We start from the raw sequence: 27127 nt of genomic DNA, 5'->3' as shown, positions 1-27127 counted from the left end.
TGCTAGTGGCCCGGGAACCAAGGGGCTTGGCTCACCCAGCCCTGGAGGCCCCTCAGCTACAGCCATCCACGCTCAGCCCAGCCCCTTCTCTTACCAGCTTCATTTATGGCTTCGAGCAGTGGGAAGAAGGAATTGGGGCTGGATCTGTCATCTGACCACAACCAAAAGAAGTGGAACTAAGGATGAGAGGGACCCTTGGGAAGGAACACTGTGTACCAGGCAGCACACACCCAAACCCTGTAGCTTGCTGGCCAACTGTGTGTGCTAAGAGGCCCCCAAGAGATTCAGGTAGTCATTGCAGCCAGAGTTGGGGTTGGGGACAAGAGGAACAAGGCAGGAAAGGTCAGATGGATGGAAACAGGGGCGTGGACAATGCTTGGTTGTGCCATGGGGAGGAATCTATGCCACTCGACCAGCCTGGACATGGCTGTAGAAGAGGGAGTTGGACAGCTGTGGTCAGAGCGTCATTGAATGTCGCAGGTCAGGGTCATAAATTCAGAGAATGAAGTTTTCATCAACAGGGACATGGTGCATGCTAAAGGATAAGAGGCAGAGTGGACCCCTACTCCCAACCCTGCACCCTCAAACATCCTCTCTAGCTTTGAGCTGGGATATCCTCCAGCAACCAGCAAGACAGATGTCCCTCTGCTGCCCCCTTGTGGCCATCGAGAGAAAGTAGTGGCTGTGGCTGAGCTGACTGCTCCAATGAACCAGGCCTGGGGGTACAAAGTGACTCTCCCATGGAAGAACTGCCAGAGGACTCTGGCCTTGTCTTCTCTCCTGGGATCTTAGGACTCTTGTCTTCAACCTCCTCCTCACCCTTAACTGCTGCCTCTGAGGCCTGTGCTCTCCAACTGGCTCAAGGTACCGCAGGGCTTGACTTGCAGGAAGACCCTGGAGGCCTGGGTCTGTGGGGCGGCTCCTGGGCTCAGACAGCTCCAACCTTCCTGCCTAAGATGGCTGCTCCACAAGCAGCAAGGGAGCAGGTCTCAGGCCTCAGGCCTTCCCCATTCCATCTTGGCAGCCACAGGACCTGGCAGCCCTGACCCCTGAGGTCCAGAAGTTAATGCATCTTGTTGTTTTGTCCCTTGGGTCCAGACCCTAGGCCCAGGCCTCAGTGTCCACCTTCTTAGGCCCCTGCTGAGTTCCAGCCCTGGATCTTCCCTGCCCTCCCACCTGCCCTCCGCCTGCCCTTCCTCCTGCCCTCCAGGAGGCCTGCTCTCTACCTGCCCCACCCACCCAGCTCACACCCTCTCCCCCTCTGATGTACCCCTGAGATCGTGTTGCAGACTGGCAGCATGTAGGAGGGTGTTTTGTTCAGCCTGGATGGAATGTTTTAGAAAGAATTAAATAGTGGATTAATTGCCAAGATTTAAAAGCAAGGAGATTTCACATAAAAACCTGAGTTTCTGGCACCCCTTCAAAAAGCAGCAGAAGCCCTGGGCCCTGGCTGACATTCCTGCCTGACAGAAGCCGATGTGCAGCCTGTCAGGCTTGCCCCCAACTCCAGTCCACCCTCACCTTTAGCACTCTGGTTTATGCCACCCGTCTGGCCAGCCCCTGCAAGCTCTGGGGGCTGCGGCAGCACATCCAGCCACTACACGGGGAGCCTTGCCTTTCTTGGAACATGTAGAGCAAATCCCACTCCCTTACACATAGAGGAGAGAAGCCAAGGTGTGGGTAACAGGCCTGAGCCACCAGCCGGGTAGTCAGAGGAACAGAGTGACACCTATAGGGCCTAAAAGTGCTTAATCCTTACAAGGATGTCACCTGGTGCTTGCCCTGCTGCCATGTTTGGCTCTTCTGTTTGAGGGAACACATCCCCTTTTATCCGTGAACTTCAGGAGGCCAGCGCTGGGGTCGGAACACCTGGGAGGGCTCAGAGATATAGGTGGGAGAGAGAGTGTGACAGGGACCACGGACGTCCCTCCACTCCTCTGCCCTCTGGCCTCTGGCACAAGGAGAGGCCCAACCGCATGCCTCATGGTCATTTGTCACAGCTGCTCACCAAAGACGCCAAGCAGAGGCTGGGCTGCCAGGAGGAGGGCGCGGCCGAGGTCAAGAGGCACCCGTTCTTCAGGAACATGAACTTCAAGCGCTTGGAGGCCGGGATGTTGGACCCTCCCTTCATTCCAGATGTGAGTAGCCTCCCCAGCCCCCAGCAGATCCAAGGCCTGCTGTCCAGCAGGCCCGTGCCCAGGGCCATTCTCTTTCACTGCCTCCGTGTTGGCAGAGCATGGGTCATGCTGCTGTCCTCGTGGGGACCATGTCCCTTCCCTCTGGCTACTTCCTGCCAATGCTGCAAATGGACTTCGTGCCCGGTGATTCCGATGGGGTATGGGCCTGGGAGCCCCACACTGGTCATCCAAAGACTTGGCTACTTGGACTGAGGGACCTGGCTAAATCCCTCCTAAGCTTTAGTTTCCTCGCCTAATGAGGCCCATGTCGCCTCTCCTCCAAACTGCCAGGGACGGCTAACAGTAAAATGAACTGAATGGAGAGGGTTTTCAAGAGCATGGTAGGCTGGCATGCACTGAGCACCTACTGTTTATGCCAGGTTCTGGGCCAGGCACGGCCAGCTCAAATTACAAGGAGGCCTATCTCCTTCATGAGGTCCTAAGTCAGGGTGTGAGGCAGCAGCACTTCAGTTAAATTAGGCAGGATCCAGTCCCTAAAGCCCAGGCTCACGCTCAGCTGGGCTAGAGGCTCGAGGGACCTGGCCCTGGCAGGGGCAGAACAGGCTGAGGCTGCCGCTCCAGGGCCTGAACTCTGTCGAATCAAGAGATCAAAAGTCCGAAAGATCTGCTGCCACCTCTGTTCCTTTGCAGTCCCCAGAGACTGGGACAACATCCCAGGTGGGGCATGGAGGCTACACCTGGGACCCTGAGACAGTGGGCTGGCTTCCTGCATCCTGTGAGAGCTGAGTATGCATCCTCTTCCCAACTCAGTGCTCAGCCACTTCAGGTTGGCCACTTGTAGCAGAGGGGTGAGAATATTTGCACCACTGCCATGGGCAACAAATACAAATCAGAGCCTTGCCGTCCATCCCCCTGCCCCAGCACCACCCTGTGCGGAGGAAGGTGGGGTCAGCCTTGGAACTCCAGCATTCCCTGTAGATGGGGACGCCCTGGTCATCTGGGCAGGGCAGGAGGGCAGCAGCAGTTTTGAGAAACAGGGCCCAGCTGGGTGTTAAACAGTGGCCATGGCAGCCACCGCTGACCCCATCTGGCCAGTTATGGAGGAAGAAGGGAGCCATTGAGCATGTAGAGTAAAAGTCACCGAGTGCTACAAACTTAGCCCAGCCTAGCCAGTGTCAGCAGGTGGTGGAGAGAGTCCCAGTTATAGCTCTCAATCCTGGTTGTCCATCTGGGGCAGGGGACATGACAAACGCTGATCGTAGACCTGGTCCTCAAGGAATCTGGGACCAGGCCTGGGCCTTAGGGTTTTCAAAACCTCTTCAGGTGATTCTAACATGCAGCTGGGGTTTACAGTGACTGTGCTATAGGAAAGGCCACCAGCCAGGAGTTAGTGGCTTATAGTTTTTAACATTGAGGTCTCTGGGCACAGCTACAACTCAGTATCCCTGGAAACCACCCAGAGTGGTTGCAAGGACATGACAGTTGTGTTATTGGGTTAATGTCCCAAGTTACAGGAGAGGTGGACACCCAGGCTGGGTCTGGGGCAAAGGTTTGGAACCATCCCCCACCCCAGGTTGTTGCTATGGTGATGAGATGAGATCAGACATAACAACCTCCCGGCATGCTCCAGGCCTTGTGCCAGACCCTGGGGGACCCATGGTGAACAGAACACTGGGTTGTTTCTCTCTGGGCACTCTCCGTCTCGGAGGAAACGTGTCAGCAAGCACCCCCTAAGTGAAAGTGGGAGTAGAGTAGTGAGAGCAGAGAACGGGACCTGGGAGGAGGAGATGGTGTCGCGAAGGCTTTTGCACGGAGCTGGCCAGGCAGAGCCAGAAGAGCCTTCCAGCTGGTGGAAGGTGGCATCTCTGATGACCAGTCATCCAGGTTTACCCAGAACTGTCTTGTTTTTAGCACTGAAAGTCCTGTGTCCTGAGCAGACAGGGATGGTTGGTCCCCCTGACTGTGACCCTTCCCGCTGGGTTGCAGAGCACCTCAGGCTGCCTTGAGGAGATGAGATCACCCATTGGATGTGTCCATCCCTCCCCAGGTCCACAGCACCCTGTGGACCCTGAGGTCCATGGCCCCTTCTCTGGGCAGCCAAGGCCCCAGGCCTACCAGCCAATTGGGAGGTGAGCAGAAGTTACAGGTCCCTGTGAGCTGGGGCCACATTCATAACCCTCAGAGCCATTGCTGACTCTATCTTTTTCACTTCACTTGACTTTTTAATAAATGTATTCCAAAAGGAAACTTCTCCAAGAAGTCATAGCCATGAGATGGTAACTTTTGGCAAATTAGATAAATTTCTATGCCAGAACAGATTTTTTAAAAATACACTTTTTGAAAAATGTCCATCGCCATGTCTCCCAGGGCCAGCTTCGGGGGCTGGACACGAGCAGTCACACTGGCCCACTTGGCTCAAAGCCCCGCTGTTGCCATCTTGAAATTCTGAATACATTTTGAGCACAGGACCCTGTGCTTCCTTGCACACTGGACCCTGCACATGATACTGCCATGTTCCACGGTGGCATGCACCCTTGGCCTTGGAAGTAGAGGAGGCAAATCACAGCTGTGAAGCTGGACGCCCCCTACCCCATCGTTGCCCACGCACAGTTCGGCCCAGCGATCTGCTGCACTGGGGACTGAGTGGCCTCCAAGCCTCCTACTTGTTCCTTGAGCAGCAGTTAGGACTGGAGGCCCCAGAAAGTACCCAATCCTGAGACCCGTGCTAGAGCCCTCTGAGTGATTGCTGCCCGCACCAAGCCCGCATGCCAATGCCGATTCATGACCTTCAAATCAGCCAGTGTCTGTGCTGGGCCCTCGGCAGTCCTGGGGAGCCTGTTTCTGCCCTCCAGCTACAGGCACATTGCTAGGTCTGGGGGACATTCTGCACCCGCCCCCCGCAGTCATCTATAAAGCCCCCGTCTCCACACCCCAGGCTCCTAGAGCCCCGGGAAGCCACCTCCAGTATCTGATGAGTCCAGCCAGATTCGTTTCTGGCAGCCCTGGCGTGGAGCAGGCCCTCTGCTCTTATTTGACGGGCGGGTGAGATTAAAAACCTTCTGTCACGATCACAGCAGCGCACACTCACAGTGCTCGGCACTTAAGCATTACCAGAAGCTCGATGGCCCTGGGCTTCTGTTGTCCCCCTATTTGCAGGTGAATAAACTGAGGGCATATGTGACTTCTCCAAAGTTTTTAAGCACCGCAGCTGGGAGTATGGCCCAAGTCTGTCTGGCCACCGGGTCTAGGTGCTAACCTATAGCCCTCACTGCCCCTTAACATGAGAAGGGGCTGGGAGCTATTCCTGCCAGAGCTGTGCCCGTCACCCCCAGGACATCCTTCATCTGCAACTTGGTCACCTGAGGGAGGCAAACTCCCACATAGGCCCCTGCTCTGGTCCCGAGTCCCCAGCACTCATTCTTTCCATGGAGCAGTGGACCAGAGGCCCCAAACTGTCCAGGGCAAGCTCTCATCCAACAGAGGTGACACTGGAAACGCTGCCACCTTCCCAACGCTGTGATCTTCAGGATAACTGACATGGCTGAGGGAGTGTGGGGAGGCCAGAGGTGCCAAGGACCATGAGCATAGAGACAGGCGGTTCCCCCTCCGCGTTCAGCCCAGCCTGGACTGTGGGGTAAACTTGGGCATGTGTCAGGAAGCAGTGGCAGGAAGGAGCCCCGCACAGAGCAGCTAGACACCCAGCTGTTGTTTCATCTTGGCTGGGTCCCCTTGGTGGCTCAGAGAGAGCAGGGCAGGTTTGGGGGAGCCCCAGGAAGAAGCGCCCCTGCTCCCCATCAAAACCCCACGGCCTGGCTCAGGGACTCAGAAGCCAAAGCAGGGCGCATGTGCAGCGAGCCCTCTGCCTCCTCAGCCGCGGGCCGTGTACTGTAAGGACGTGCTGGACATCGAGCAGTTCTCCACCGTGAAAGGCGTCAACCTGGACCACACGGACGATGACTTCTACTCCAAGTTCTCCACAGGCTCCGTGTCCATCCCGTGGCAAAACGAGGTGAGCAGAGTGGGACAGTGGCTTCGTTCTGGGAGGGACGGGTGGTCAGCGGCCAGGACACTGCTGAGAGCAGGGTGAGACAGGGACAGAAATGTGGCTGCTGGGTGTGCCCCAGGGACAGTCTGTGGGGCTTGGGCCAGGGCCACGGTGCAGGGTGGGATTCAGAAGCCAGCCAGATGGGCTGCGAGCAAGCAGAGGCAGGAGCGCTGGCCTCCCGGGGAGGTTTGGCTGGGAGGGGAGACGAGAACAGCAGTCGCAGAGGCAGGAAGAGAGGCGACGGGGAGGTGGGTTTGGTGGAAGAAGATGAGCGAGCTCCTGTTCTCACTGGAGTCCGAACAAGGCTGCACCCACCCCTGGGCGAGCCACAGGGGAGCCTCATCTGGGTCCAGGAGGCAGAGGGCAGGCGGGTCAGGGAAGATGAGGCCCGGGTGACAGGCCATGTCCCTGCTGGCCTCTCCAGATGATAGAAACAGAATGCTTTAAGGAGCTGAATGTGTTTGGACCCGACGGTACCCTCTCACCAGACCTAAACAGAACTCAGCCTCCAGAACCACCAAAGAAAGGCCTGCTGCAGAGGCTCTTCCGGCGTCAGGTGAGATCCGGCTGCCAACCCGGCCTCAGCGCGGACCCCGGCCCACATCTGTGTAAAGCAGCAAGACCAGAGCTGCAGAAGGGACCCCAGGGCAGAAGGGGTGGGCATCCCCAGTCTACCTGACGTCGGGGTCTTTCCCTCCACACTCGGTGTTTGGGGCCGGTTCTTTGTGGCGGGCTGTGCTGTCCACTGAGGGACAGCAAGCAGCAGCCCTGGCTCCGCCGTGAGATGCAGCAGCACCTCTTTCCCCGAGCTGTGACAGTAGAAAATGTCTGCAGACATTGCCAAGTGTCCCCTGGGGGACAAAATTACCCCAGGTTGAGAGCCACTGCCCCCTATGGCCCGGGTAGGACTCAAGTGTGCAGATGAGGATGAACAGAGAAAGGGCAGGGAGACTGGCGTTGGGGTGATCCCTGCAGAACCTCTTGGCTCCTGGGGCAGACCCCCCTTCATCATTGAGTGGGTCCCCTGCAGCTGGCAGCCAGAGGAGACCCATCCTGGGGGAAAACATTCGCCCCTCACAGCCAGTCCCTGGAGTAAGGGTTGACATAGACCAGATGGAGAAATGCCACAGCGGGGAGCAGACCCAGATGACTGAGAGCCTGGGGTCCACACTCTGTACCCCAGTGGCAACCAAAGAGTGCCCCTTCTTGGCCTGGCCCTTCAAGAAGATGCTTATCCTGGGAGCCTCCCCCAGTCTGGCTTCTCCCCTCCTCTCCCTCCTCCTCCCCAGGAGGATAAAGAAGAGGCAGGTGGAGTTCTAGCCTCCTGGCTTGGAATCTACCCCCGCCCCCCCTGCTTTGATTGCAGGGGTGAGGGTGGCTTTGGGGGAGCTCCACTGTGGACCAGGCCACTGGGCTGGGCCCTTTTCCAGGGCTTCTCCCATTAATATCCACCAAACCCCAGACTTCATTTCAGCAACACATCTTGGGCACCTCCTGCCCGCAAGGCTGCGCACAAGCCTGTGGGGTGCCTCGCTGCTCTCAGGCATCCTAGTGAACTGTGAGCCCAGGCTTGTGCTGCCATGACCCCATTTCACAGAGTAGAGCACTGAGGCTGAGCGATTAAAGAACTTGCCCAAGCTCACACATCTGGTGAGCTCCGGGAAGGAGCTGGAGGAGAACAGGAGAGGGAACATACACAGGCTGAGGCCCCGAGCTTACCATTTTATCTAAAACTCCACGTAGGATTTACATCCCATTCTATAATACACTTATGTTTGCATAACGTAAAAATATAACTTTTAAGTTGTTCCATCAATCGAAACCAAAGTTCCAGAAAGAAATGACCTCTCCCCTCACCCATGCAGCTGAGCTCCCAGGAATTTCCTCAGTCTAGAAAGCAGTCGCTGTGGAGTCTTGGGGCTCCTGTTAGAAGGCTCCCTGGCCTTTATTGGTTAGGTGGCAGCTTTTTGAACCGCTCCCAGCCTCAGTTTGACCACCTAAAAAACCAACATGCCTGCTGCCAGGAGTTGCAGAGGACGGAGTCGGGTGGAGGAGGGGGATGGCACCCCCAGCACAGTGCCCAGCTCTGGCACCTGAGAGGCTGATGCTCCTCATCTCTCCCTCTCTACCCTGCCACTTGAGGGGCCCAGAACCCATAGGGATGCCGGGAGGTGCCAGGCTGATGATGAGCAGCCCAGCATTTTGGGGCCAGGCACTTCCTGGAGCCTTTGCATACATGGCCTCCGTTCATTCTTCCAACAACTCCACGAAGCCCTCATTCCTCATTGCAGGCCAGGAAACCAAGGGATTAAAGAAACTGCAGGAGGTCAACTAAGAGGTGGTCAGATCCCAACCCAAGCAGTCAAATTCCAGGTCTGTAGGCTTAGCCAGCACAGATGTCACAGGAGGGGCCCTTTCTCCCTGAGTCAGGGTTCCCTTAATTCCAAGGTTCTTCCCAGGCAGCCTCAAGGTTGGCCTCTGGCCCAGGTCTGCCGGGGAGAATGCAAAAGGCCACAGAAAGCAAGAGAAGTGGGTTGGAGCAGCCCCTGCACCCTGTCCCCTCTTCCAGAGCCCCACAGATGTGTCAGCGCCAGGGTTTGACTTCAGGGAGGACTGACGCATGCTCTCTCTCCCCCTCTCCCCCAGCATCAGAACAGTTCCAAGAGTTCGTCCAATTCCAAGACCAGTTATAACCACCACATCAATTCAAACCACGTCAGTTCAAACTCCACGGGAAGCAGCTAGTTTTGGCCTTGGCCTTGAAGTCCACAGTGGAACCAGCCCAGACCCTTCTACTTGGAAGCAGAACTGGTGGCCAGTGGGGCTTCCACTCTGGCTGGGAGGCCAGGGGAGCCCCCAGGAGCCAGGGAAGGGACCGTCCACCTCCTCAAAGAGCCTCGAGATTTCTCAAAGAAATTTCCACTCAGGTCTGTTTCTTCAAGGCGGCCCCCAGCTGGGGTGGATTGGATTTGCCCTCGTTGAACATGGCAATAGAAACCCAATGGGACACGGCAACTTGCACGTATTTTAATAGGCGTCCTAACTAGAACTGAATTTTTGTCTTTATTATTTTTAAAGAAAAGTTTTGTAAATTTCTCTATTGTCTCAGTTTACATTTTGTATATTTGTATTTAAATGAAAGTCCAGACTTTGAGGTGTAGATTTTTTCTGTGCAGCCACTATTAAGCCATGTGTTTTAAGACATTTTAGAAGGGGGGGGGGTTACCAAAAAAAAAAAAATGTGACTCCAGACTTCCAGAGACTCAGATGAGAAAATGTTTTTATTAAATGTAGAAAATGTTTCACCTTTCACCTTTAAAGGGTTGGTTGCATTTACCTACATCCATCTCTAACCTTTCCTCACGGTGGCTCACACTTCTATTGGCTTCTTAGGATCTGAATCAAGTGCTCAAGACCCACTTGGAATTCCCCTGAGAATGTCCTCTCTGGGACTGTGCAGCCAGCCCTACAGGGGCTCAGCTGCCATTGCTGCCTCCCTACTGCCCCCTCTTCCTTCTGCAGGGTGCCCGCTCTGCAGAGAAGATTGCCTACAGCCCAGTGGGCTCCGGGCCTCTTTCTGCAAGGTCCCAGCTGCTAAAGCCAGTAGTTTCCAAGAGGTTTGTGCTGTGTTTGGGGATTTCTGTCATGTAGTATTTCTAAAAGAAGCATAGTAACAGGAAGGACTAGGCATGGAATCTTGAGTGTTCCAAACCCTCAGGACATGGGGAACATCAGGAGGTGAGATCCAGTGGGTCATTCTCAGCCTTTGTGTCTGCAGAGGGGAGGGAAGCTCACCCAGGGCTCAGAACATTCCTGAAGTGTCTACCAAGTCTTGAGTCTGGGCACCTTCACCAGGCCCCCACCAATTGACCATTGTGGCATGGATGAGGTTGTCTCTCCAGGCAAATGGCATGTCCCAGGACAGACTGGGCCACCAAGAAAACTCAAGACAATCTCACTGTCACTTCCTGCAGGAGAGCTGGGGTGGAGGCAAGGTCTAAGCGGGCATCTCAGTTTCAGGCACAAGTAGACCCTGGAGGCGCAGGGGCTTTCCAGACCAGGGGCCTCTGAAAGCATTCCTGGACCCTTGTAGCCTGGCTGTCCAGCCTGGGGAGCTGCTGGTCATGCCCTGCTACCTCACAGGGTGACAAAGAGCAGATCTGCCCTCAGCTCCCCTCCAGGACAGGGCGAGTGGCTGGCCTACGGCTCCCCTGCCTGGCCTAGCCCTGCTTTCCATTCTGCCTCAGAACTGGTCAGCCACCAGCAGCTGCCAGGGTGTCTCACAGGGGGGTGGACGCTGCCTGCCTCAGTGGTGCCTTCTGTTAACATGCAGATTCCCAGGCTCTGCCCCTGGGAACCTTGGAGTGGGACCCAGGAATCTGCATCTTCTAAAGGCTCACCATGTTATTCTGATGATCCTGGAGTAAGAGAACCAGCACCTTAGGCTACCAGTCACCAATGTGACTGTCCCAAACAGGTGAGCCAGCAGCTTTGGGACCTGAACACGTAAGGAGGAGCATTATGGGTACGTCGGCCCCATTTCCAAGCTCTCCCAGCAAACCTCAGTGGGAATCCCCAGACATGCTGCTAGAAAAGGGTCTGGGCTTTGGTCATTTTAGAAGCAAACGGAGAAAATAAATAGCTGGACGCCTCTCAAATACCCTACCGTACAGTGTTATCTTCCAGAGCAGCCCAGGAGGCTGCGCCAAGTAAAGCCAACACAGACAGCTGCATTCGGGTTCTGCCAGGAGGGGGGCGCTCTCGGGTCAGTTTTTCAAGATCCTCAAGCTCCTGCAGATGCTCCTTAAGGAAAAGGCCATCATCCTCCTGGGTCGGTCACCAGCCCAAGCCACCACCCAGCCTCCTGCCTAGAAGGTTTCTTCCTTTCGCCCCACTCGCAGCCACTCTACCCCTGCCAGATGGCTCAGTGCTGATGGCTCTTCATGCCCCAAAGCCAAGGCCCTGTCCATATGCAGCAGAGAACCCAGGGAGGGGAAAGACGCCATGCCTGGCTACCAGGGTTCCACATCGTAGAAGTGCCAGCGGTCCGAAACACGGGACTCGGCACTGACTCAGGACCACGTGTCTTCCTTCCTGGTCGTCACCTGTCCCTGCAAGTGCCAGGAGAGGTGGGGGCAGTCATGAGGCCTGTTCGTCATCCATGTCTTCTTAACAACAGAGCAGATCTTGAGAACAGTGCCTGAACCCAGCCCCTCTCCCCAAGGAGGCCCAGTCCCTGTTCCTTCCCTGTCTGGCTCCTCTTCCAGTCTTGGTTTTTATACTTTTTTGGGGGGGGAGGTGGGTACTGGGATTGAACCCAGGGGTGCTCTACCACTGAGCTACGTCCCCAGCCCTTTTTATTTTATTTTCAGAGAGAGTCTCACTAAGTTACCCCAGGCTGGCTTCGAACTTGCCATTCTCCTGCCTCAGCCTGCCAAGCCCTGGAATTAAGGGCACACACTAGTGTGCCCAGCACTACAGCTGCATTTTTAAAAGACATTTTTAAATTAAAACCAAACGAGCCCTCCTTCCCATTGCCTGTTGGGAGATGGCGGGTTGGATGGTGGCTGGATGTAATTCTCTCGTGCATTTGAGCTCTTCGCAAAAGAGCCTTTTCTTGCTCCAAGTGTAACATTTTTCTCACCAGATATTCACTGACTTTGTGCCTTTGGGGTGAGCCACAGGGTCTCACAGAAGCATCTCTGCTTCCACTATTCAGGAGGCAGGCTGCTGTCCCCAGTGGACTGGGCAGTCTTAGCCTTGATCACCCTCACAGATGAGTGTTTGTCAAGCTTTGGGGTGTGAGGCTCCCAGAATGTTATGCAAAATTTCAAAAAGACCCAATTCCCGCCTTTGCAGAGGGTGCCATCCATCCCACATCTGCTAGTTCTTGCCTCTGAACTGCGGGGCTCCAGGGCTGCTCGCTTGCACGGTGGCTGAGTGTTGTGTGTCCGCAGCAGCTGCAGGGCCTTGCTACTCTGCTGAAATGCATCACCATCTCCACAAGAGTGGAGCCCTGTGATAGGCACATCTGACAGGTGGCCCTCCCCCCAGGAGGACGTTGGTGTGAGTTCTGGGGACATGCCCATGAACACCCCTTTGCATCTGGAAGCACAAGTGAGAGGTGGATGCCTGTCCTGGAGCCCAGGCTGCCTCCAGAGGATGCTGAGGCCAGGAAGTTTCCATGCCTCTCCAAGGAGCCCAGCTTCACTGTTGAATCCATCTTTTTCTTCCACATCCTCTCCTTTCCTAAGCCTCAAGTCATCAGTTCTACCTTCCCACCAATTTCTTGCTGAGCTGCTGACAGTGCAGAGAAGGCACCACAGCCTCCTTCCCAAGCCTTGCCAATGGGAATAGTGGCTTCTTGGACCACGGGAAGTCTCCTTAGAGGAAGAAGGAATGCCAGTCTGAGTTGGCATTCGCGGGTTTCTGTGTGCTTGCCTTCTGGCTGAATACTTATACCCTACTAAGGGCAACCTCTTCGGGTTGTTTCCTGTCTTCAGAACTGATGCCCTGGGAATGAACCCTCTAACTTCTAAGCCTTTGCTATGAAAAGATCGTGAGTACGAAATCCTGTGCATTGGGAAGCCACACAGCTGTGTGAGTTCGTGGACAGCAGAGAGCTTACTTCTTCCAGGTCACAGCGGACCCCAGTTGGGAAGCCTCACCCCCCCAAGGCAACTTCTGCACCTGTTTGCACAAGCAGCCACTTAGCTGTTGAAGCTCAGGCTGAACCCTGCAGGGGCATGGGGGATGGGGCGCTCCTCTGGCCTAAACTTTAAGTCTTGTGCCATACTAGTGATTTAAAACATGGGAAAAGCTAGCTCTCTCCAGGAGGGAAGGAAGACGCTCCCCCCAAAGAAGAAGAACCTGGCTGTCTTGCCCCAGTCAATTTAGAAGTTGTTTTTGTATTAGGCCAAAAATAAATGTTCTCAATTAGAAGAGCTTCATGGCTATTGGCATTGTTAAAATAATAATCAGCATTCTAGTCTCTAAAGGTATTTTTTTTTTCCGGAGATTTTATTGTTGACGGGTGAAAATGGCTCTGTTTTAGAGGTCATTCCTGAGGATAACTGCTTCTGTTCTGCTGCTCTGAAACTTTCATGTTCCGTCACATGTCACAGTGCTGCTGTGTCTATATCCAACCACTATTGTTGTTGTTGTGTGTGTGTGTGTGTTTTTTAAGAGAAATAAATTCCTCATTGAAAACAGTGCTGGGTTCCTTCCTCCGGCCGCGCTCTCACCCATCTCATCTGCAGGACTTTGCCACAGGGTACCCGGGCCCACTGCTACAGCCTCGCCTCAGGTTGACAGCTCCACCCTCTGTGCGCAGGCCTAAGGATGCCATCTGAACTCACCAGGCCACCAGCTTCTGTATCCAAGCCCAGAAGGGTCCCAGCCTCTTGGCACCAACAGGGTGGCAAGAGTCTGGCCTTCACACCTGCCCAGAGGAGTCTCCTATGCCAGTGTAGGCCTGCTGGGCTGGGGGGCTCTTGTGGCTGCTCAGCCTTCACATGGGGCAACCATGGCCTTCTCTTTGGAACTGGACAGAAAGTGGGGCTGGTGGGCAGTGGGGTAGGACAGGAGGAGCAGCCATAGCTGGAAAGGGCCTTTCCTGGGACAGAGAAGGAACCAACAGCCAAGGGTTTACTGAGCATAGCGGACAAGTCTGGGGAGAACATGGAAAGGTATAGGAAAGACTCTGAGCTTGGCATAGGAGCCCCATCAGGGATGGGGAGGACCTTCCCCAGCCTCACAGGGCCCCACCCTTTACCTGGGACTTTCTCCTCCCACACCAATACCCCCACTGCCCAGGCAGCCTCCTGGGCAGAAGCCAGCACCTCTCCTGCACACGGGATTGGAGAGAGACCCTCCAGCCACAGGGACTGCCCACCGAGGATCCCCTCAGCCCACTCACTGTTTACACCACTCTGTCCAGGCAGGTGGGGAGGACTGGGTGGGAGGAGGTGCCCACCTCTCACCTCCACCACCCTCCTCACTCCAGACAGCATGGGTTGGTCCAGAAGTGCCATTTCCAGTGCAGTCTGGAAGCAGTCACTCAGGGAATCAGAAAGTGCCAGGTGCTCTTCCTCCGGGGGAGTCCCTAGAGGGTTGGAAAACGCCTGCATCTTGCAGACTGTGGAGAGGAGGGGAAGTCAGGCCCTAAGGAGCAGGCCTCAGGCCGCAGAGGTTGGCTCCTGGTTCCATGCCTTGGTGGGAGCCACGGGAAGGAAGTCCATTCTGCTGGCTAGAGACAGCTCTGGAGTCCCATCCCAGAAGACCGCACCAGAGGCAGGGCAGAGGGCTCAGCTGCCTCACCCTGGCCTCCTGATGAATGAGACCGTGAGTCGCAGGTGTGGGACCATGGGGGGGGGCTGCATTTCTAACAAGATCCTAGATGAAGCCACTGGCCCATGGATTACATGCTGAGGACAGAGACCTGAGAGAGCCCGAGCCAAAGTCAGGCTAAGGCTAGGGTCAAATGACTCTGCTCCCAGAAGCTGGTGCTCTGCTATGGCAGCTCCGGCAAACAGACACGTCTGCCCAGATGCACCTGCTGCCCCAGGATGTTGTAAACATCTGGACCTTCTGACTCCATCAGATGAAGCCATAGAATAGGGGTCAAGGACACGGGCTTACTTTATCAAAGACCAGAATTCTATCCAGGCTCTGCTGCTTGCTATAAAATGGGAAGAATAACAGTTCTTCCCCAAGAGGTGGGAGTTGGCGGAGCTGAATCGGGGGCAGGGGGCTCAATAAATAGTAGCTGCTAATGTTATTATCATTCTCCATCGACATCACATTCCTTCTAGAGACTTCTACAGTACACACAAGGTTAGAGAAGGGAAAGAGGGGTTGGGGTCACTCTGGAGAGTTTCCAGACATGCCAAGTTGACCCTTAAGACCCCCACAGGTGGCCCTAGGAATCTGCACCTGTGGAATCCAGGCAAGGACCTTCTCTGCCCTGCTTCTCCTCAGTGCCAGGGCCAGGCATGTGGCACACACTCTGCCTCCAGTAATCTGGCGCCTATAATGTTTGCTGAGCACTATTGTTTGTTCCGATGAGGTTCTGCCGAAGCCAGCGACAAATGTTCTTTCAAATTAGCAGAAACTTGAATAATGAAGCTGGGAACAGCTCCATTCCAACACTCGGCCATGAGCCCAACCCCAGAATGAGGCTTTCTGGCTTGTCCTGTGTCCCTGATCATTTCTAGTGTTACTATTTTATGGGGTGAGGCTAGAGGGTGAAGGAGGGACGATGACGTTCTTTAAAACATCTCCCCGGTGCCAGGCCCACTGTCCAGTGAGCAAGCACATTGTCAGATGTGAAGTAGGATCATGTGGTAAATGACATTATTAGGCCAGACCTTTAAAGCACCCTTGAACCTCGGGTCCTGGCATTTCCCATCTGAGCCGTGCTGTCTCTCTGAAGGCCTTGCCTTTGGTCTGGGAAAAAACAATGTCTTTGCTGGAGTCTTTTAAACTCCAGTGGTTAAGTTCACCAGAGGCCTGAGGCCTGGGTTTGAATCCCAACTTCTCTGCTTATGTCCCTGGGAGAGATTAGCCAATTGTTTCCTTTCCCTAAGCCTCGATTTCCTAATTTGCAAATGGGTATAGTAAGAAGACGCGCTCTCACTAGGTGATTGAGATGGTTAGTTGAGGTGATGCACATGAAGTGCGTATTCATGCTTGACAGACAGGAAGCACTCCAGATCCATGAAGGATGACTGTGTGTTCGACACTGGGTGGTTACAATGGACACTTGCTTTCTCACCAGTTGGAAGCTGGAAGGCCAAGACTGATAGACAAGTAAGTGCAGAGGGCAGCAGCTCTGCAAGCCGTCTAGGAATTGGAAGTTTCCTGGGACAGCCAGGGGCTGCCAAGCCTGAGCGATGGACTTTTCTCCGTGGAGCTGGGAGGAGGCAGAGGATCTTCATCCCAGACTGCCCTCCTTAGAAGGAAGGCTCCTACAGGCCTCCAGAGAGAGCTTTTATCTTAGCTAAGACTGTTTCTGCTAATGGGCTTCTGGGGGAGAAAAACAATTCTTTTTCTGCCCTCAGGTTCTCAGCTGGACACTGTGAATTAGACTGCAAAAGGCAGATTAGCAAGAGCCCAGGACCCAGAAGTGCATTAGCACGTGGCCACGCTGAGATGAGCAACAGGAAGGGGTGGTTAGCACTGGCTTGACCAAGCATCTTAACCAAGGAACTCTACATTGTCAGAGAGGCACCAAGACAAAGGAAAAGGACTTTGCAACTCCAGGGGTGGCAAGTCTAGAGGAGGCAGATTCACGAAAACCCGCTTAGGTCAGGCCTGGTTAGCAGGACTCCTCTGGCGCCAGCCCCCTGGGTCTAACGTGGTCTACGGTGATTACCTTCTGTCCTTCCTGGTGGAGAGGGGAGGGAGACACCTTTGTAAATGGAGTCCTGTTTCGGGCACACAGGGGGAAGGCAGTGAGATTTCCTTATACCTTCTTCTCCATTGCTTTCAGCTCCAAATAATCCCCTCACCAAAGCAGTGCCATCTGCTCTCCTTTGGATTTTCCCCTTATAACTATGACGTGAACAGTTAGTGTTTCCTCCCTACCCCCTGTCTCAGGGGTTTGCCCCAAAGTGGAAGCTAATACATCCTCAGATGGTCCCCATCCAGAGACTGGGCTGCAGTGAGAGGGGACACCACAGACCAATTTACCGGCCAGAAATAGAGAAAAAAAATTCCATCTCCAGGTTCCTGCCAGAGTCTCTAACAACAGACGCCATGAGGCCTCAGCGGTGCTGCAGCTTGCCCAGCCTGGTCCTGATCCAGTCCATCTCTCCCCACCCAGAGCTCTCTAGGTCTCTGATGGGCGCTGGAGGAAGAAATGGAAGCTGAGCGGCAGCAGCATGTAAATACCAATCCAGAGGGAGGAGTCTGGGAACTGACAGGCATGACTAGTACCCATGGGGGAGGGGGATTCCAGGAGCCCCTGCAGATACCCAAATCCTCCCAAGCCACACCAAAGGGTATAGTATTTGCATATAACCCACATACACCCTCCCATATGATTTACGTAATCTCTAGATTTTTTAAAATACCTAATACAATGTAAATGCCGTGCAAATAGTTGTTAAATGGTATTACTTAAAGAAAAAGAAAAGAAAAACTTCTGTATATGTTTAGTACACTTTTTTCCCTAAATATTTTCAATCTGCGGGTACAGAGGGCCGACTATCAGTTGCATTAAAAAACATTCCCTGCTGGAGTTGCTCGCAGCTGCCTGGTGGACCCCTGCTCTCTGGGAGACAGGGTGGGGGGTGGCAGCAATTGATTACTCACCTCAAGCTTGGGGATGGGGGGTGGGATATGGAGAGGGTGTCTGGGAGAACTTCGTGAGGACCCTCCATGGAGGATGAAAACCCACCAGGGGGGTGACACTGAAGCCCCTGGGGAGAATGTTCTAAGAAGCTCAGACCCTTCTGAAGGTGGCTCTTGGGTTGCCCTAGAGGTAAAGGTAGCGAGATTGAAAAACGCCAACCTACTGTCGTGGCTCAATGCTTGAAAATCATGGAGGCAGAAGTCCAATGGCCCTGCATGACTTACTCGCAAAGGAGGGCCAACCTTGAAACAAGGAAATAAGGCTCAGACCTGGGACCCAAAGCCTCCAGGGCCCTCATCAGCATCCAGGAGGAGGATCCGATGTGTATCTCACAGTATCACCATGCGAGGCCCATTTCTGTCTCTTACTGAGAGGTGTTCCACTGTGTGATGCCCACAATTTGCTGCTCAACCCAGCTGGTTGTTACTTGAGCTGTTATTAATATGTCAGTATCATGAGTGAAGTGGCTGTGACACTGCGGAAAAAATCTTTGGACGTAAGCCTTCCCTTCTTTCTAGGAATAGAATTGGCAGGTCCTTGGGAAAGTGTGTACCGTGCTTGGCTTCATCAGGAACTACTAAACTCTCTTCCCAAGTGGATTCCTACCAGCATCGGGGACAGCGGGTTCCACAGTGCCCACCTCCTTGCCCAGCTTTTATCATCTAAGGCAGTGTAGCTTTGTTTGACTTTTTCATTTGCTACTAATTGAGGGTTCAAATTTCTTGAGATTATATGATGACTTTATATCTTGTCTGGCAGAGATGAAAATAAATCTCTCCAGGAGAATATATAACCCTGAAGGTCGTAGGTTTTCGTTGCTCTGTAGGTCATTAACCAGTTTTAGTCTAATACAACATTTTCATTCTGACTGTCCTTTTAAAATTATTATCAGCAGACTTTATCTTTTATTATCAGAAGACTTTTTCAGAGCAGTTTCCAATTTAAAGAAAAACTGGGCAGAAAGTACAGAGAGCTCCCACACACCACTCCCTCCCCAACACTGTCTCCCCTATTATTAACATCCTCCCTTAATTAATGTGGTACATTTGTGAGAATTGATGAGCCAGTATTGGCAGATTATTATTAACTAAAGTCCCTAGTTTGCTGTAGTTCATTCTCTGGGGCTCACAGTACTGTGCGTTTGGACAAATGTGTGGTGTGTCTCCACCGTTACAGTGTCCCAGAAAAGTTTAACCGTCCCCCAAATCCCACATGTTCCCCCTGGTCATCCCTCCCTCCTGCCCCACCCGGGAACCAGTTTGCCTTCTTTCTGGTTTCCTCATTAATGAATATATAAATGTTGGACATGTGTTTACTCTGCAATTGGATGAAGTCATCAGTGTAACTTTCTGAAGATTGTACCTTTACCCCGGGATCACAAAGGGAAAAGGACGGTAGAGAGCGTGGACTTCCCAAATAAGACGTGGATAGATTGCACCATTTCTTCTTCTGCACTCAACTACCACGGTGGGGAGGGAGAGGAGCGACCTCACAGGGTAACTGGCTTGAGCCGACCGATGGACTAGAGGGGGAGGAAAGCACACGATTCAAGTAATAAGCACATGGCAGGCATGAGGCTGGGTACCCATGGCCCCTCAACGTGCTTGTAGACCCTCTTCACAGGGGAGAGAGAAATGGGGGACTGAGTGGTTCCTGAGACCAGGAGGTGCTTGTGAATGATTCTCTTGGGAGCCTGGTGGGTCCAGAAGAAGGCGTGGATGGAGCTGCACTGTGAACCGAAGGTGTCTCCCAGGTGATCTCTGGGGCTGCTCTCGGAGTAGATGAAACTTCTGTCTGGGTGTTGATGAAACTTTTAGTTTCTTTGAGAAAATGATCAAGAGATTGGGGGAGGTGTCTGAGAGGACCTGATTCTAAGACGGATTCTCCAGCTCAAATGTTAAAGCACCACACTTTGAGGTATTCTAAGCCCCAAGAGATGGATGGATGAAAAGATTAAGAGGTGGGAATCAATGAATTGATGATGGATTGGATGGAAGAATAGATAAGAGGGTGGGTGTATGGATAGATGGATGAATGGAAGGGTAGATGAGCAGGAGGAAGGAAGGAAAGAAGGACAGATTGGTGGGTAGATGGGTGAGTGGATGGATGGATGGATGGGCAGGAGGAAGGAAGGGTGGATGGGGGAATAGACTGGTGGGTAGATGGGTGAATGGGTAGGTGGATGGATGAATGGATGGATGGATGGATAGATGGATGAATGGATGGGCAGCCATGGTCCTATGAACAATTTACTCCCATATGCAGACTTATTGGGGGATATACTTTTGCAAATGTAGAACAAATCTTCCCCAGAGACTGTCCAGACCTTAGCTCACTATCCTGTGTGTACATAGGTGGCCCAATCAGGTGTGGGGTGGCAGCTAACCAGGGTCCACGCCTGGATATGGCAGACCAACCACTAAGCATTTCTGTGTGGCAACCTTGTGAGAAGAGAGTGGACCTTCCGAGCCGTACTGGGGTTGAATCACCCCTAGTCACTGTGGCATCTCCATTTCTGCCCTGAAGGATCCAGTAAAGACATTCAGGATTCAGCAGAGTTTGGCTAACCCTTCTTACAATTTTGGTGAATCACAGCATAAGGGAGGGGCATTAGAATTGGGGCTAAATCCCTATAGGGGACCAGTGAGCTCTGGAAGGAAAGTCTATTCCCATCCTGGGCAGAAAGGAGAGGTGCTTACTGTCCAGTTCCCAAGCAGGGACTTAGAACAGACCTGCTCGCTCACACCCCAGACGGGGCTCATGCTGGGTGGGAGGATGGTTGTTGGGAGAAAGCTCCAGCCAGGGCCCCAAGACTTCCCCAGCCCTGATTCTCACCCTGTTGCTCCGCCACTACTGGGGGCCCCCAAGGCAGTGCTGGCTGGCAAACAGCTCCTGGGTATCACCCAGGGACTGCTCCCCAAGTGACCACGCTTTTCTGTAAAGGAGAAAGTATTCAGGGAATTGTGACCCAGCCCTTGCTCTCAGCCCTGGGCAGCCCCAGCTCCTTCAAGTTCACACTGCAGCCTGCACTTGAGGCTCCTGTGCTTCCTCTTTCCTCCCATGAGGTGCTGCTAGCCTCCGGGAGGTCCTGCCAGGTCTTGTGGGAACGGATCTGCGATGTTCGTTGCTTTTTCTGGGCCAGGCAGAGTCAGTGCCTTCAAAACTTCCCTTAAAACTGCCTCCATTCTCAGCTCTGGAATTCAACCCTGGAGGAGGGAACAGACAGGCTTCACTCCATCAGCTACCTGGAGTAGGGCGGGCATGGCTGGGAAGCTAACAGCCTTGGTGTCCCCAGTTCTTCCCCAGTGTATGGGGGGAGCATTCTCAGTAGGAGGCCCAAGCCAGGTCACTCCTCACCCTGAGGCCGGATCTGCTGGGGAAGCTGCCCACCTACACACCCCCTGTTCCCAGCCATCTTGGCCACAGCCCCGCCCTGCCGGCTGCCCTGGCCATCTTTCTCACACAGGTGACTCATGGCTCCCATGGCACAGAGAGAGCTCTCCAGAGCGCAGCCAGGGGACCAGTAATCTCTTTTGTAATTAGCAAATGAGAGGTAGGCTCCCCGTCTACCACGCCTAATGATGTTCACAAACAGTGCTCCCCACACTCAGGCTCCAGGGCTCACTGTCTTGTCTAAGTTCATAAGAAGCAGAGCTAGGGTTCCAGGCTGGCTCCAAAGTCCCCATTCTTTCTACTCTAGGTTGCCCCAACCGAGGTTGTCAGGGATAATGGCTGCCAACCCACACAGCCACCCTACACTCTGGGCCATAGAGGGCTAGAATATTCCTTCTGTAAAAAAAGACAGAAAATGGCAGGTGGACCAGACCTAGGTTCCCTTTTTTTAGGGAGCATGAGAATCCCTAGCTACTCCAGGCATGGTCTTCATACCAGCAGCCTCACCGGGGCTTGTTGGAGGCTGAACCTTGTGGGGCTCCAGACCTACTGCGTTAACCAACAGTGGCTATTCTACGTCTTCCCTGTGGGCCACCAGCTCCCGGAGCCCTCGGGGGGAAGCCCAGGGATGGGGAAGGAGGTCTGATTGTCACCAGGTGGTACCTCGATGGCAAGAAAAGGGACTCCTTTTCTTTGGATGGGGAAGGGGCTTCAATGGCCCTCTGACTCAGCCTTCTGGAATGTTCTTTGGACAATTTAAATGACCGTTTTCTTACATCAGGCAGTCTGTCAGCACAGTTGCTGTTTACTCTGCAGTCAGTCCCAGAACATTCTTAGTTAAGGGTCATTTCAAATAAGTGCAAATGAGCTTAAGAGACAAAGAAATGGACTGAAAGACCACAGAGTCTCCTGAACTCAAGGGCAGGAAGTGGACCTCTTTTCTGGTCCCTCTTGGTTCCCCCACAATGATGATTTGTCTCATGAGCTTCTCTGGGGACAGACTTGCCCTGCTTCTCTGCACATCCTCATGGTCTTCTCACCCCCCACCCTCAGCTGCCAGGTTCACGTCTCTGGCTCCACCTGGGAGGATGCCTCCCCCAGTGAAGTCCTCTGTGGCCAGGAGAACAGGGAAGGTGACAAAGGGCTGTGGCTACTCATCCAGGACCTCAGAGCGTGTCTCAGAAGAGGCTGCGGGCTGGGTGCAGACAAAAGCCACACAAAACTCGGGCACAGCAGGGAAGGGGACTGTCCCCAGCTCACCTCTGTCCAAGCAGGTGAGAGCACAACAAGAGGGGAACCACCGGGCTGGGGCTAGAGCTCAGGTGGCAGAGTGCTTGCCTGGCATGCACAAGGCCCTGGGTTCAATCCCCAGCACCACCAAAAAAGAGGGGGACCACAGCAACAGAACCAAATGTCCCAACTCTCTTGGTGCCTCACAACACACCAGCCCTGACACCCCCAGTTCCTCCCAGGGAAGTCCAGGCCGCAGCACGCCCATCCTAGAGCAAAGGAAAAGATAACAGAACGAGGTCCCAGGGCCACCGGCTTGCACATGGCCAAAGTGGTCTCTGGTACGTGTCTAGTGCCCCAAGGGAATGAGAGAGGGAGGAGACAGAGAGAGGAAGGGACAGATGAGGGACACAGGGCTGCCTCACTGACCCCCACCCAGGGGCCTGGGTCTCAGCCTGCAGCTCAGGACAGTCATCTGAAGGATTTTCAAAATTATGGCAGAGGCAACCGCACTAGAGACCAGCTAATCCGAGTGTTGAGCGGGGGTGGGGGGGCATGCTGCGTGATTTGGTGTCTTGGTCTCAGTGTCTCTGGCTGTCGTGAGGATTTGATGACATCACCTGGAAGGAGCCCTTCGCCCAGAGCCCAGGAGTAAGTAAATGCCCAAGAAACAGTGGCTCTGCTTCCTGCTGCCTGGATGGTCATTGCTACTGCCCAGGGAGGTGGGGAGCTAGCCCTGGTCCAGAAGAGCAACCGCGGTCGGCTCTTAAATAACCCACTCAAGGCCACAGATCGAGGAAGAACAGGGCTGGGATCTGAACCGTCCTACATTTGAACTGCAGGGGCCCCAGAGTTGGCCCTCCACAGGCTCACCCTGGCATTAGCTCGACCCCGCCGGCCAGAGAAGGCTGCACCCGTGGCTCTCAGCCAGGTTCAGTCGCCTCTCCCAGGGTGAGCTCAGTCCTGGTTGAACGGCTTATGGGGCCACAAGACAGGCAGGAATCTTATGGGAATCCAAAATCAGAAACTTAAGATGAGACCTTCTGAAGTTGGCCCAGGCTCTGAGAGGGCCCTGGGACCCCAGCCCTCACCACCCCCACATCTCCTCCCTGACCAACTCTCCTTCCCAGACCTCCCTGTCCACCTTTCCCTGGGCCTCGCCTGGCTGCTGCTCACCTGCAGGCTGCAGGTCCTGACGGCCGGGCCCACGCCTGCCTGTCATCACTCCCGGTCTCTCACGGCCCCTCCTGCTCAGAGCCTTCCAGCCTCTGCTGCCACCGCACCCACGGGGCTCCCTCCATGTCCCCACCTCAAATCCTGAGAGGGAGGGCACACACACAGCATTGCTGTCCCGGCAGAAATTTGACCCCAACGCCATCTTCAAGGGCTGGCAACCTGCTCTTTGGGTTCCTATCTTAGTCCAGCTCCTGAGACCCCACGAGGGGAGGAGGGGCAGGAAAAGTGGACTGGCACCACAGGGTGCCCCATGCTGTCCAGGGCTGTCCCCTGTAGTAGGGAGTGGGCAGGTTCCCAGCGCTCACCCCCTCCCATAATTCCTAGCGGCTACCTGAGCTGGGGGATAGATGTGCACAAGCCAAGATGGGGCCAACTGCTTCTTCACATTAACCTTATTTTCATTTATTTTTTTTTACTCTTATCTTAAATGTTTTACTTATGTAATATATGCCGTAAGCCTAAACCACTAGTTTTACACTTCTGATCTCCAAGACTGCAAGAGAATACATGAGTGTTGGGTCGAGCCCCTAAATTCATGGTTATTTGTTGCAACAGCCTAGAAAACCAATAGGAAAGACTATTTTATAGGCTCCACATCTGTTGTTGAGTCCCCTGTTTCCCTTGTTTACTTCCCTTTGGCTTTGTGGGTTGCCAGTGAAGTTCCATTTGAAAATCCCTGAATGTCCTTTAGGCCAGGACAAACAGAAGCAGGATCCCGCCTTGCCCATGCTTGGCCCAGAGAAGAAAGGTCAAGCCTGGTGTGGGCTGAAGGTGGCTGTGGGCCAAGATGGCTGGTGTAAGACCAGGCTTGCAACCTCCTGGCTCTGTGACCTTGGGCAAGTTACTTCTGTCCCTCTAGGGTTCGGATATGGTTTGTCCCCACTGTGAGGTACTGGAGTAGTGGAACCTTTAAGACGTGGGCCATGTGACCACTCATCAGCATGGAGCACTTTCCACTCCCCAAAGCACTTCTGCGATGCAACACCATCCACCATGATTTGCAGCATGAGGCCCTCAATAGTTGTGGCTACCTGAACTTAGGTTTTCCATCTCCACAACCGTAAGCCAAAACAAGCCTCTCTTCTTTACATGTACCCTGCTTCAGGTATATTGTTATGGCAACACAAAATGGACCATTCTCTAAAATTCACTCAACATTCACTCTGTAGTTTATTAAGCTCTTACTATGTGCTGGACACTGTTCTGGCCCCAGAGATTCAACAACACACGGAAGTCCCCACTCTCAAGGAGCTTACATTCTAGAGGGGAATAGAGAATAAATAAGACATGTCAATAAATAGAGAGTATGTTTGTCAAAAATGACAAGGTAAATCAGTTTTATTGTCCCTTAGTAGGGAAATGGCTAAATCAGCCATGGTGCATCCACATCATGGACTACTGCGCACAGTAATGCAAAGGAAGAAAGTATTGACACAAACAGCAACTTGGATGGATCTCGAGGGAATTACGCTGAGTGAAAAAAATCAATATCAAAAGGTCACATGCCATATAATTCCACTTATATATTGTCCTCAAAATGTCAAAATTATAGATGAGAGGAAAAAATTAGAGCTTGCCAGGGATAAAGGACATGGGGAGTAGAAGAGAGGGACGAGAGTGACCATAAAGGATGGCATGACAGAGGTCTCTGGTGACGGGAGAGTTCTGCACCTGGTTGCAGTGGTGGTCACACAGATCGACACCTGGGTAAAATGGCAAACTGGACCAAGGTCAGTTCTTGGCTTCAGTGCTGTATCTCAAGGACGTTTGAAGCAACCACAGGGGGAGCTGGGTGATGAACCCCTGGGACCTCTTGGTGCTGTGGATCTAATTATTCCAAGATTTAAATTTTTTAATATAAGGAAATATAAACTAATGCAGGAAAGAAGAAGCCATCTGTGGGCCATAGAGGTGGATGGTGCATAACAAAATGTTTCTCCCTCAGAGGGCAGATAAGGGGTTTAAATGAGGTATGGCATCAACCTGGAGTGCCACCCAGACTCAGCAAATGCTACTTTAGTATTTTGGGCTGGGGGGGGGGGGCCAGGAAGTTAAGAATTGTGTTGTGTTTAAGCAACTCCATTCTTACATGAGTGTAGCAATAGTACCGTGGTTATTGTAATTTTTTTATTTTTTTAAATCCATAACTTTTGGAGATACATATTGAAATAGTTGTATTCTTTGGGGTCTAGGATTCCAAAATAAAACCAAAGGCAGAGAAGCCACAGGGTGTGGATGGGAAGAATAGGTGATGGGCAGGTGCTGGGCCAGGCAGGGCTGAGCTGGGCTATGAGGGTGGTGGTCATTGGTGGTGATCAATGTTATGTGCCAACTTGACTAGGCTCAGGGGTGCCCAGATAGCTGCAAAAGCATTATTCCTGGTGGAGGGGGTTGGTGAGAGTGTTTCTAGAAGAGATTAACACTTACATTGGGAGGCTGAGAAAGGAGACTGGACCTCACTGCTGTAGGTGGGCATCATCCAATCCACGGAGGGCCCAAGTTGAACAAGAAGATAGAAGAGGGCACATCTGTTTGAACAGGGACATCTTTTTCTTCTGCCTTTGGACAATGACTCCTCTGGTCCTCAGGCCTTTGGGCTTGGATTTGCATGGCACCACCCTTTTCCTGGGCCTCCTGTTTGCAGTTCTCAGCCTCCTTGACCAGGTGAGGCCTTCCCTCAGGACTTCTCTTTCTGTCTATCTCTATGTCCCACTGGCTCAGTTTCTCTGGAAAACCCTCATATGGTGGTGGTCCCCATAAGCTCTGTCATTAGGACACAGTGACCTCTCTTCCCAGATGGGCACACATACAGCAGGAGCCAGTTCTGCTGCCGGTTGGTGAGGACCAGGCCACACTCAGATCATGGGCTCTCTAAGTGCCAGAGGAGGAGGTGTCTGTCCTCCCCACTCTGTAGACCCACGTCTTTGCGGGGTTGGCAGGAGTCCATCTGAAAGAGGCCCAGTTCTTTATTCCAGTGGAGGCTATTTCCTCGTTTGCTGCCTGGAGCTGGTTTGGATGTCATCGGGATTGTCTGATGATGTGGGGACTAGAAAGACCAGGTCTGAGAAGAGGTGGGATAGGTCTGGGAGGAGGGCGGGGCTCCTCAACCTGGTTTTAGCAGCGGAGCATTCTGTCCCTCCTGGGGCACTCAGATGTCTGTGACTGACAGCCTTTCATCATTTTTTACCTAGAATCTCGGGGAAAGTGCTTCCCCTCTGTTTCTTTTGGATAGCCCTTGCTAGTTTGCAAAGCCTCTGTGTATTCTAGAACTGTTGGGCCACAAAAGATAGGCAGGCTCCATGAGGTCATCCTGTGTTGGAGCTGAGAAACCAGGAAAAGAGGACTCCGCTCTCTGCTCCGAGGCGCACGGTTGGTGAGTGGCAGAGCTGCTTTCCGGCTGAGACTTCCGGCAGGTCCTGGGGAAGATTGGATAGGCTGTCTTGTCCCCTGCAGCCCTCAACCCAGAGTCCAGTCATGGCCTCTAGGGGGACCCAGCAACCAGTCAGTCCACACCTGGAGAAAGCCGTGAGGTCCAGCCTTGAGCCTACCACTGGCCACCCTGGGGATAGTCACAGCACCCATGTTTCTAGGAAAGGAGGAAATCTGCTGGTTTAGTTCCAACGCATGCATTCTTGGGGACATAACTGGGGCCCACCACTAGTGTTCTCAGTTTGGCACTAAAGAGCATGAGGTTTGAGGGCAGAGAGGTCTGATGTTGAATCCTCCCCT

At 53.4% G+C, this 27127-nt stretch overlaps 1 protein-coding gene across 5 annotated transcripts in view; it reads left to right on the top strand.

The window, feature by feature from the left end:
- Positions 1 to 13394, top strand: part of Grk5 (G protein-coupled receptor kinase 5) — a 225049-nt gene extending 211655 nt beyond the window's left edge. For 4 of the 5 annotated variants that reach the window (XM_078040778.1, XM_078040825.1, XM_078040931.1 and 1 more), the window contains 4 exons: positions 2001 to 2138; positions 6010 to 6147; positions 6608 to 6739; positions 8830 to 13394. In XM_078040778.1, coding sequence (XP_077896904.1) covers positions 2001 to 2138; positions 6010 to 6147; positions 6608 to 6739; positions 8830 to 8928 — 507 coding nt within the window. In that variant the 3' untranslated portion in view covers positions 8929 to 13394. The remainder of the gene's footprint in view (positions 1 to 2000; positions 2139 to 6009; positions 6148 to 6607; positions 6740 to 8829) is intronic. The other variant, XM_078040881.1, reaches the window with a different exon arrangement.
- Positions 13395 to 27127: the final 13733 nt, after the last annotated feature.

This window comes from Ictidomys tridecemlineatus, chromosome 1 (genome assembly GCF_052094955.1).
Source record: "Ictidomys tridecemlineatus isolate mIctTri1 chromosome 1, mIctTri1.hap1, whole genome shotgun sequence".
Taxonomy (NCBI): Eukaryota; Metazoa; Chordata; class Mammalia; order Rodentia; family Sciuridae; genus Ictidomys; species Ictidomys tridecemlineatus.
This window is presented reverse-complemented; position numbering and strand designations above follow the sequence as displayed.